This window comes from Catharus ustulatus, chromosome 7 (assembly GCF_009819885.2).
Source record: "Catharus ustulatus isolate bCatUst1 chromosome 7, bCatUst1.pri.v2, whole genome shotgun sequence".
NCBI lineage: Eukaryota > Metazoa > Chordata > Aves > Passeriformes > Turdidae > Catharus > Catharus ustulatus.
Window position 1 is genome coordinate 19126682 of NC_046227.1, and position 12172 is coordinate 19138853.

Consider the following 12172-nt stretch of genomic DNA (forward strand, 5'->3'; position numbering starts at 1 on the left):
ATACATTCTGAGACTTGTTTCGGTTATTCTTTCCTTTTTTATAATTAGTTTTGTTTTGTTTGTATAATATACAAATACTACAATTATTGAAATTTTCTCGCAGTTTATTTGGAGATGTTCTGTAATACTTGATTTTTTGTTGTTTTTGTTTGTTTGACTGGGTATATAGAGCTCTTTTTTTGCATATATACTTTTTAATATTTTTGTAGTATCTTTGGTGGGTTTTTTTTAAATATTATTTTCTCTCCATACTGCAAAGCAGTGGATAAACTAGAGTTCTTGACGAATTGTGCTGCCTGTTTTTCTGTGTTTGTCCTGCTTAGCTGCCTGTTCCTGTGTTTTACCCCAGGATGTGAGCAGGGGCAGTTCCGCTGTGGCAATGGCCGCTGTATTCCTGCAGACTGGAGGTGCGATGGGGCCAGAGACTGCTCGGATGATACGGATGAAGCTGGCTGCCGTAAGTGAAACAAACACAGACCAACTCCTTTTTAATACAAGAAATTAGGAGATTCCGGTGTGCTCAGCTATACCTATGATACAAGAGTGAATATTGAATTGGGAAAAAGCTACTAGCTGTCATGAGATACTGCAGAATCTATTTGAGTCATATTCCATGAGCTCATTTAGCTTCGGTACCCAGAAAATGAAGTAGTGCTCAGCTTCTAACATGACTAACCTTTTCTTAAAAATCTGACTGTCCAATAATGCAGTTTCATATTATGACTAATGTTCTAAGTAGATGTAGCCATGAATATTGCATGTAATCCTGAATATTGGATGTATATACAGCTACCACCAGTATGGCTTGTGAAAAATCTTTGGATTTTTCAGACCTGGACAACTAACTGTACCTGCAGTACCCAAACTGGAATCATGCTTAATTGTCTAGAGTTGATTGTGCTGTGTCAGCATCTCAGGAACAACAATTTTATTAATATGGACTGTAATATCTGTGCACAAAGATTCTCTCAAGCTGAATGGAAAAGTTGTGAGAATGAAGAATTTGCCTCCACAGTCTGTTTTCAAGAACTTGCCTGTATTTTACTTTCTCAGTTCTAGTGTTGTTAGAGTCTTGTGGGTTGGTGCAATTAATAGTCCACTTAAAGATTAGGCCAATTTTTGCTCATCAACTGATAGGGAGTGAGACTAATTTATATCTGTTCTTTTTACACTGTTATTATTTCTTTGCTGCTTGACCCACGTAATAATTGGAGGCCACTGACATGGCTTGGCAGTCTGACTTGTTGCTTAGAACTTTAGCTGCAGAAAAACCTGGTGTGGTACTGGGTGAAGAATGCCTTTAAACTGGCAAAACAAAATGGTGTTGTCCTACAGCAATAATGAAAAATTAATTTTAAAAAAGATTTAAAAACTGTATGTTAATGTTCTACATGTAGTGGGGCACATGAGTGCCTAGCATGATTGTTTGAAACTGGTCTGAGGTTAAATTCATACTAAAAGATTATTCTTTGGTTCTTGAAGCAGGACTTAAAGTATGCATGAAGTACGTCTGTAGTATGTGATCAATTCTATCCGTCTAATTAATTTACTACTGATGTTATTTTTTGTACTTTTCAACACTAATTCTGCAAACTGGTTTTATTTTCTCCCTCGATGATTTGGTGAAATTGATAGTCGTGCTTGCATATCATCCCATGAGCACAAGGTGTTTCAAGTTGACCTTCTATTTCTGCAAAAACACAATCTTGAGAACAGAGATGGTCAAGATGGTCAAGTCCTGTTTACTGGACTGTGTTGTACTAGGGATTCTTTCAGGAGTATTAACTAGGGATGGAGTAAGCTATGACACAGTTTCAAACATTTATTTTGATCTTTCTCTTTGATGGTTCCCTGTTTGTCTATTTGAAGGGTACAGAGTGGAGCTGGAACAACATTCAGCTTGTTCTAATCTGACCCTTACTTTTGCCTCATGAATTCACAGGGAAGAATCATGAGCTTGTTTTGGGAGATCATGTTCTTACCAGGGATAAAGCAACTGAGGTGGAGTGAGAGTAATTGAACAGACCCCTGTGAGACTGGGGAAGGTAGTGTGACTGTATACAAAAGTGAAAAAAGGGCCTGCCAGAGGGCTGGTCAGAACCTGGAAAGTTTTTGGGGTCTCCCTCCGAGAGGAGCTTGTGTCTCGGGGAGAGGATAAAAGGCTGAAGAGTCTATGCAGGAGTTTACTAAGCTGAATTTTGCCTTTGAGCATCTTTTTGTGCGTCCACTTCTCCCTCTCTGGTCTGTCCATTTTCTTTGATCTGTTAAATGCCTCATGTGTTTCATGGAAGTTACAATTCCTTGACACTTGCACCTTAGAGCTTCTTTTCCCTTATGCAATTATTTTCTTTGAAAGTGCTTTTGCAGATGTCTATGAAATGACAATTTTTTTCATTGCTTTCATTAGCACAACCTACCTGTGAGGGAAATCAGTTTCAGTGTCAGGCTGATGGGGAATGTATTCCACAGTCATGGGTTTGTGATGATGAAGAGGATTGTGAAGATGGCTCAGATGAACATCAGCAATGTCGTAAGTATTTTAACTTCCAGTATTATACCAGCTTTGTGAAATAATGCAATTTACGTAGCAACATATTGAGAACATACAGAAACAAGCCCTCTGTAAATACAGAAGTCTCTCTAAAGTATTTCTAGAAATAATCTGAAGTCTGAAGTAGATAAAATACAGAAAATACGTCTAAAAAGATGTCTCCAGGTCTTGAAATCTGAAAACTATTTATGTTTTTTTTAATTAAAAAGAGAAAAATATAAAATATCAAGTGTATATTAGTTTTATACTTGATAAAAAATTTAGTAATTTCAAAAATGGTGAAATATAGATATTATTATATCTGCTCTATTTATTGGTTAACGAAATTCACAGTGGCATCTCAGAACTATATATAAGAAAAATTAATTCTTTTTAGATGACTTTGAGATTTATTTGTATATAAAACAGGAGGAATTATCAGTAATCAGCAAACATTGATAAATATTCCTGTATGATTTTCAGCAATGTATTTAGTAGCATTATTATTTAATTAATATCTTTAATTAATAGGTTGTTTAATTAATAGAATTAACAGAGTCATTCTTTCTCACACTCAGAGAGGAGAAATATCTGTGGTCTTGGTGTCTAGTGGGAGTCTAGTCTTTCATTATCATTTGGACAGCTTAAAATCAGAACATAATTCTGATTAGTATTTCACTTTAAACGTGCTAAACAGTGCATTATTCATGTCTGAATTGCTGTTTTCAACTAAAGTGTTTAATGTTCTCTGCACAGTTTAGATAAAGAAAATAATTTAACAGACTAACTGACACAGCCATTGGGTTTGTTCTTTTCTTAGTATTGATAGACAAATAAAATATGTTACTCTGGCTTAGAATTTAATGACTAAGCATTTTGAAGGGCTATAAATACTGCCACAGTGGTGAACAGTGACCTGGGATGATTACTGCACCAAATTACATTCTCTGAATTGCTGCAAAAGACAAGAGAACAACTGTAGTGTTCTGAAGGATGGTTTTTCTGCCATTTCTAGTATTAAAAGTTACTCTAAGTGATGAAGATAAGATTAATTCATTTAAATTTTGATTCTATGTATAATTTTTTTGTAATTTCTTTAAACTGGACAGCTCTGGAGCTACTCACCAACCTCTGGGGAGATCGAAATGTTTATTTTGGAAGGATTTTGCTCCTTCCAGACTTGGTTTCTGCTTTTGTATCTTGATTCCATCTTCATCCACTGAGGATGGAAAATTGTGAATGATAGATAACTACTTTTTGCTCCCTTCTTCCTCTGAGGAGGTGTCAGCAGAACTGCTGGTTATGTTTTAACTAAAGAATCTGTAAACACAAAATGCAAAATGAGCAACAGCTCTGAGTTTGACTTTGGAACTGGGTCACTGTAGCATTGTTCACCATGTACTGGTTAATCATAAGTGTCTGTCTGCACAGTGGCACTGTGCTGTTGCCATTTTTGAGTCATCTCCTGGCTCTAAAGGGACTTTTTATCTCAATATTTTGGAAAGCTGGAGGAGATTTTCCTCCTTGAAATATTAAAAGTTTTTCTTGGGAAAACTGGCTGACAGTTCTGGAAGTCATACATGCAGAAATTTGTTTTACTTTTCTGTCTGGCTCTTGTTTTTTGTCTGAAACTGGTATCCCAGTAGCTGATTGTATTTTGGGAACACAGCTGTAGAACCCTGTAGAGCAGCAGATGACAAGATACCAGTGTATCAACTGGGATGATGTTGAGATACAACATGAGTTTGAAAGGAACAAATGTGTAGGTAGCAGAGGGAAGGAAGAGTTAGTAGTAAACTTGCCCTTTATCCATATCTTTACAGATTTCTGTTAGTTTACCTGAAAGTGTAGTTTAGCTGCAGTGGAAACAAAGTGAACAGTTTTATGTGGTTACTTTTTCCTGACAGCTGTCAAGAGAAGAGACATAATCATTCTCAATCCTCCATTAGTTATATATGCAAACTATTCCTGACTGTTGAGGCTCTGACTGTATTAGAAAGCAGTGCCTTACCTCCAGCTCTGCTGTGTTTACATTGTGACATTCCAGTTGACTGAATAACTTACAATTACTGTTATATTTTGACCCAGTAAATAAAATAAGAGAAACTTTAAATCAGGTAGAATTGGTAATTTAATATTTTAGACAGAATAATTATAGGGAGGTACTTTTTAACATAGAGGTCAATTCCTCAGTGGAGAAAAGCAGTGACCTTGCAGACTACAGGAACCGTCCCAGAGCTGTGCTGTCAGCTGTGTGCTTGTCAAGTGTTCTTTCATCCCCTTGAGATACAGGGGGAGAAAGTGTTTTACTGATATTTGTGAGAAACATGAAGTAGTTAAAGAGGAAGGAAGATATTTTTCCTCATAAAAAGCCTTGGTTGATAGGGAAGCCTGATTGTGTGTCTGTTTGTTGCAGCGGGGAGGACTTGCACAAGTCAGCAGTTCACGTGCTCCGATGGACAGTGCATCCCAGGCGCGTACTGGTGCGACCGAGTGGAGGACTGCACTGATGGAACAGATGAGAGAGCCTGCCGTGAGTCTTAATCCTAGCACGGGATCTGGTTTCATCTCTTCTCTCTGTGGCATTTTAATACATTTGTAAGATTAAAGGGCTTGTTGATAGACAGGATGACCACAATATGCTTTTTGTTGCAAGAGTTACATTTCAGATTCTTCTGTGTATTAGAGCTGATGTTCTGATACAGATCGGTTACCACAGAACTGAAGTGCAAACTGCCACCACAGGATCAGGTCATATTGTTTCTCATCATCTGAAAGATAATTAATATTGCACTGTAAAAAGGCAACCGTGTGTAATTGTCTTATGGCTTTGGGACACTCAGAGCTAACTTTACTGAAGTTTTTAATGTTGTTTTTGCATACTCCATATAAAATCAGTAGTAGTTATAGGCTGTATAGAAAAGCAAAATTTGACTCCAAATGACTTACGTGAGGAGATTTGATTCCTTCAAAAGCATTTTATTCTAGACTGTAGATTCCTGTGGAGATGATTTAGTCATACACTATTCAGATTAGTTGTTTATATTGTGCCAATAAAATGCAGATGGACAAGTAGTTTTTTTCATTCTAACTTCCCCAGACTTGAGGCTACCTGTCTGGTGACAGTCTTCCTAAATTCTGGCCTAGGTTGAATACTGATGGAAAGGAAAGCTGGCCACAGAATAAAGGCTGTGTCTTTCAGAAATGTTTTTGTCTATTACTTATATAACAGTGTGTGTGTAACGGGCATGTCTGTTCATTGTTAGTCTGAAGGAAAAGTTCCACACATCCTGAGTGACATGTAACATATAAGCTGCTAGAACATAGTGTGCCTTTGGGGAGCAAAGATAACTGTACACTTCACTTAGAACCAGACCCAGGGCAGAAGATGGGGAAAGAGGCTGGGGTGGTAATGAATGGACAAAGAAGCTAGAAAAGAAACTTTGTTATTGACTGTGCTTAAGGGGAAAAAAGCATATGTTGTGTAAAGGGAGACTGTATGGTCATCCGACTGCTAATGTGGTTTATCCTTGGCTCACAAATGGCTAAAATTGTGCATATGTAGAGCGAAAGGGGATTTAGGACTATATGATAGTCTGGAATAAAATGTTTCTAAGTCATCCAGCTTGGAATTTTTAATGTGATAGACCCACAGCCGCTTCTGAAGTCGCCAATACAAATGGCTAAAAGCCAAGTTCCAAAGTACCCCATCTCACTACTGGAAGAATATCTTCTCTAGATTGGCATTTTTTTCTTTTAAAGTTTAGAGAAAGAAATGAAGTTGGTAACTTAATTTAACAAATCTGTCATACATGAAAAAAACCCTGAACAAAAGATATCTGTTTTAAAAATGTATTATCTGTGAATTAAAGAACTGGAGCTGCTGAGCATCTCTAAGAAACCTGTGAGTAGTCGTTGAATACAGTGTGAAATAACCAAGTGCCGTGGTATGATGGTTATAATTCAGTAAATCTGTGTCAGTCTAGGAGTGGAGTCCTAAGGACGATACTTAAAATTCTTCAAACTAGAAACTGCTGTGATGTTTGAAAATTGAAGTACACATTTTATTTCAACATTCTCAGCTAGGTAAATTAAAACAGCAATGAGGAAAGGGCTCTCTAGATATATTAACAGTAGCACTCTACTGCTGTGGAGGAAAGGCAATCATTGCTGCATCAGCAAATAGGCCTCATGACTTGTGGGGGCAGCATATTTAGCCCCAAGGAGAGGGACTGCCTCCTATCATTCAACAGCCTCTACTCTGGTTTATTAGAATATGTGTTGACAGTCCCTCTGAGACAGAAGAATGACTGTGACGTGGAACCTTGAAAGTAGGTTGGACTAGTTTAAAGAAATGTGACAGTACTGAAGACAAGAGGATCCAAGAATATAATGACAAGACTCTTGAGGAAGGCTGGTTAATTTTATTGCCTTTTTGTCTTTGCAAGGCTTGGAACTTTCAACAGAAGCCATAAAATAAAATTTACAATTTGGTGATTTATGATTAACTGTATAGTATGGATTAGTGTAAGTGATTTTTGGAGCAGATTTTAAGACTTGCTTTGAATGTTAATTTTTCCCAGTGTTTAGTGTCTTTTCTTTTCCACATTATCTGATATAAAAAAATGTAAGAGGAATAGTACTATTTTGGCCTTTTCCTTTTTCACTAATTTCCTCTTATTTAATTTGAACTAAAACTTTTCATAAATAAAAATGAAACACCCATGAACAACACAAGAATAAAGTTATTTATAATTTATTCTGGTGTTTCACAGAGTGCAACAAAATGCAAACTTAGGTCTCATTACTTATGCTTTGCACTCACTCATCTGTCTGGAAACAGATTTATATTGTTAGAAAGATAAAGTTTTATTCCTGAATAAATTACATTATTTAAGAAAGTAGTCAAATAAAAAATGTCACCAATATAAACTAAGTCTGCAATTAAACATGTAAAAAAACAGAACAAAGGAATTCAGAGCCTTAGTCCATTTTATTGCTAATGGGATTAACAGCAAGGGAAAACTACCCATGCAGAGGCTAAGATAAACATCAGAACAATGCTTCAGCTACAGGTCATACAATTAGTGCACTGAAGCTGGTTTGATTTCATAAAATTATGGCTTTTAATTTTTTAAAATACACCTATCAGGCTGTTTTCTAGCTTTTTAAAACAGCAACTAGCAAATACTTTAAAATTAAAACTTTAGAAACATAGAATGAAATGGCAGACTATTTGGGGTAGCAAATGCTTTTTGGGAGTAGGCAACCAATACTGGTGTGATTTTTATGTTACATATTTTATTTCTTTCAGTGAAGATAGAATTCCCTTTCATGCCTCAGCTTCATAGTTGAAAAATGAAAATCCCAGCCATGTCCATTTTGCTTTGCTGTGGCAGAATAACCTTTCTGGATGCTGCTCTGAGCACTATGCTGAGGCTGTGAGGGAGAAAAGGGCAGTACTTTAATGACATATTGTTTGAAGCTAGTGGGCCAAGTGTGGGCCAAGATACACTGGATTTTTGATTCTAATTTTGGTGTTGAGTTGCTGCCATAGGTCAATTGCCTAACTGTGAATTCCTGCCTCTTGTTTGCTATGCTAAATAGCTGTTGTGGTCAGGAAGTGGGCAACCAACTCTGGGATTAATTTGCGGAGTCCAGAGTGAGAGTGAACAAAGATCAAGAACTGAAGAGATCCTAAGAGGTGCAGTCCTAGAAAGAAGAGAAAGACCATAGTCAGAGACTAATATTCTGGATGTTGGACGAATTACATGTAGCAGCTATAGAAGGGAGAAGTTCAGGCTGAAGGAAATATCTCTACCAGGAAGAGTTTGGGACAGGGAAGTAGCAAAACTGGAGCAATGTAAGGCAGGCAGCCAAAGGCTGGAGTCTCAGGCATCAAAATCAGCACTTAAGGCCTGGAATGAGGGTCTGGACTGTCTGCCAGCTCTGAAAGCATCTCTGCTATGAGCACTGCCTGGTATCATGTAGCTCATAGGATTGTTGGGCTTTGGGAGCAAGTCTCCCTCCTGGTGTCTCTGGTAGGCTGTGAGCTGTCTGGGCAATGCTTTGACCACTGTGACGTGGTGACTCATGGCAGTGAATCAAGCAGTTTTAATTAACTTTGTTTTGTAAAATGTTTGTACATGTTGCAGTAAGACACTTGTTAGTAGGAAATTGCCTTTATTTTTTTCCTTTTATTTCTACTCCTTGTAACATGGATTAGGGTTATGCAAGCTTATACTGCTGACTGTGTGACAGAAATCAGCTTGTGCTGAATCAAATACTAGTTGCAACTATTTCCTGTTGCTGTTCTTTATGGGTTTATATGTTTGGAGAACAGGAATGTTAGACAGAGCCCAAAATAATGTAGGTTTAGCAATTCCTGTGACATAGGTTCAAACATCTTCCATGTGTCCTTTGAAAGATGCCATTTAAATTTGTTTGCAACTGTTGGCTCAAAACAGTTACAAGGAGCAAGGTGTTTCATCTGTCATTTGTGCTGGTGTTTGCCAGTTATTTGTATTTTGCAACTGAAGTGTTGGCATGCATCAGGGAGACAGATTGTGTAGAAGTATTTTGGCTAAGAAAATGCCTGAGGGGAGAGAAAGAAGAACTCCCGTTCTTCCTGAGCATTGGAATGACCACAGGTGAAGAACATTCCCCCAACTTTCACAAAACTCCTATTATCTTCTAGGAATTGTCATGACTATGGAAACATTTCTTTTTAGTTTTCTGCAAAATTAGTCAAAGGTTTTGGGAGGAGAAGGTAAAGAAACAGTATCTCCATCTGCTTTATTAACTCCTAGAGAAGTAAAAGTGGGATAAGAATTCAAACTGAAAATCTAAAATGTGCAAAGCGTTACTTGGCTGTGTCTTGAGTTCCTTTATCTTCTCTACAGAGACAAAGGTTCAATAAATCCAATTACTAAAATTACCAATTCTTTGCTTTCTTATTTGTCATTTGACCGAAAAATGTAGTTTTTGTCTACACAACAACATGCTAAACTATGAGCTCGTGTTCTCCTGCTCAACTCTAGCATGCACATATGCTTAATTTGTTGGATACTTCCACTGAACTTGTATGGATAAGTGTTCTCAGAGTTTGTTTTAAGTCATTTGAAACAATCCCTTGTATTTGCCTATAGGTCATCTATATAAGTGGAATATCTAAGACCTAAAAAATCATTATTTCTGCAGAATCTGTTTTCTTTTGTGAAAGGGGAAACAAGTAATGAAAACCAATGGTTCTACCATCTTTCATGGAACATGAAAATTTAATATCTTTGCCTTAATTGGAAAAAAAACATAAAATCCTGAGGTCTCTGAGTTTGAGAACCTCAAGACACTTTAAGAGGACCTAGGAGCTGTAAATTTCAGGAAATCCTTTGCTATTTAAACACTTTTATTAAGATCAGGATAGTGTAAAACTGAGGTATGAATAAAATAAGTGTTCAGTGTTTGCTCTCCTTTTATGTTCCATTGATTTCTATCATATTGTAAACTGTTTGGGTTGCAAATCTTTTTGGGGTGTGGAAAGGCATTTAATTTTTCTCTTGTTGCTTTCAAGGTTTTGTAGCATCCATCTAGAGGGTATTCTTTAATATCTGTTGGAGAAGACAATATACTGTGTAAATGGATTACAAGTATAGGACTACTAGTAATGGAGTATTGTATTCCCTTTTTTCCTTTAAACCAAGGTATTCTGTTGACACTAGATGGATATGACCCATTATAGTCTAATATCATGCTAATATCAAGGATTTTTTATTTCAGACTACCCAAGATGTGAACAGTTATCCTGTGCAAATGGAGCATGTTTTAATACAAGCCAACGATGTGATGGCAAAGTTGATTGCAGAGATTCTTCCGATGAAGCTAACTGCAGTAAGTCCCCTATGCGGAGTGATCCCAAATAAATTTGCTTTATAGACCTTTTTTTGGAGTTAAACACTGTGGTTTTCTGACAGATTTTCTGTATGTGTTTCCGTGCTAAAATCTTTTTCAGCACGTGGATGTACCAGTACTCAGTTCCAGTGTGCTAATGGAGAGTGCATCCCGCGAGCCTTTATCTGTGACCATGATGATGACTGCGGAGATAGGAGTGATGAAAACTCCTGCAGTATGATGTTTCTTTTTTTTCCCACTTTCTTAATTGTTTACTGAGACCTGGTTCAAGCAGATAGCAGGAACCAGATTGCTTGGCTGTAGAGCTGTCAACAACAAATCACTGTTCTACAAGTAGTCTTTTGTATAGAATGATGAAAATTGCAGTGCTACTTTGATAGTCTTTGCTGCTAAGTTCCTGGGTGTGTTTGACTATTTGAATTTGCTGGATTCAGTGATAGTCTCGTTCTTAATACATATACTTACACTTATGTTGTTGTCATCTTAATTTCAGCATGAACCAAAGGTAATTCATACCTAAATGAGAAGAACCTAGCAATGTTTGCCTAAATCTTTAGGAAATATAATATGTGGTCATATATGAGACAATACTATTATTTTTACCCTTTTAACCACTTAGAGCATTTAAATTTTCTTATGTTTCTTTCCGTAGCTTATGCAACTTGCAGAGGCAACTTCTTCACTTGCCCGAGTGGCCGTTGCATTCATCAGAGCTGGGTTTGCGATGGAGACGATGATTGTGAAGACAATGAAGATGAAAGAGGATGTGGTAAATACTATTGCTAACTTCCAATGGTATTTTCAGAGGAAGATGATACTAACCTACATCTAACCTACATCTATGTTCTGAATAAGTTTAATTTCTTTTAAAACCATAGAATTCCACCTTCATTTTTTTTTTTTTTTCCACTTTGGCAATATTTTTGTTGTCGTTTTGTATGAGAATTATTGTGATACTAGTATGATGCAAACTAAGTTTAGCACATAGCAATATATATTTTCTTTTATATATTCTCTTTTATATTTTGTTTTGGTTCTTTAGCCAGTGGAGATTTTTCAGGTCATCTGTTAAGACACATGAGGCTTCTAATAACCAAAACCCATTATTTCAAAATGAAATTAACTCAGATCCTGCCAAGATTTGTCATGTAAGAAACAGCAGCTTTAATGAATGAGAGTGTGAATGAGATTTCTTTTTCATTGGCTTTTTCTATGATAAACATTATTCTCTTTATCCAGACAGCATTTATGTGTTTTGAAATCACAAAACTATAATTCCATTTCTGGTGCACTGGTTAGTTTAAAGCTAAATGGTGTTACTGTTTCTAACAAAACTAAAAGGTATTCATGTGTTGTCTACCCCAGTATTGTTGGCATTATGGTTTGAGCATAAAAGCATGACAAGTAAATATAGATAATGTTTATAGTCTTTTCCAGCTGTGTGCAAGAAACAGAAACTAGGTATTGAAGGATAGAGATGCTTTGGGAAGCTGTTAGAGAAGACATTTTTGTATTTGAAACATGCTCTTCATTGTTCTTGTTTTTCTTTTCCACAGAAAGTGGTCACCATGAATGCTACCCAGGAGAGTGGGCCTGCCCTGGATCAGGGCATTGCATTCCAATTGGGAAAGTGTGTGATGGAACTGCAGACTGTCCTGAAGGAGAAGATGAAACTAACATCACTGCAGGCAGACACTGCAGTATGTATTAGAATGAAAAACATACACAGAATGA

At 36.8% G+C, this 12172-nt stretch overlaps 1 protein-coding gene across 2 annotated transcripts in view; it reads left to right on the plus strand.

The window, feature by feature from the left end:
- Positions 1 to 12172, plus strand: part of LRP2 (LDL receptor related protein 2) — a 109718-nt gene that overhangs the window by 15677 nt on the left and 81869 nt on the right. For both annotated transcript variants that reach the window (XM_033065246.1, XM_033065247.1), the window contains exons 2-8: positions 350 to 457; positions 2408 to 2530; positions 4947 to 5063; positions 10307 to 10417; positions 10539 to 10652; positions 11091 to 11207; positions 11995 to 12138. In XM_033065246.1, coding sequence (XP_032921137.1) covers positions 350 to 457; positions 2408 to 2530; positions 4947 to 5063; positions 10307 to 10417; positions 10539 to 10652; positions 11091 to 11207; positions 11995 to 12138 — 834 coding nt within the window. The remainder of the gene's footprint in view (positions 1 to 349; positions 458 to 2407; positions 2531 to 4946; positions 5064 to 10306; positions 10418 to 10538; positions 10653 to 11090; positions 11208 to 11994; positions 12139 to 12172) is intronic.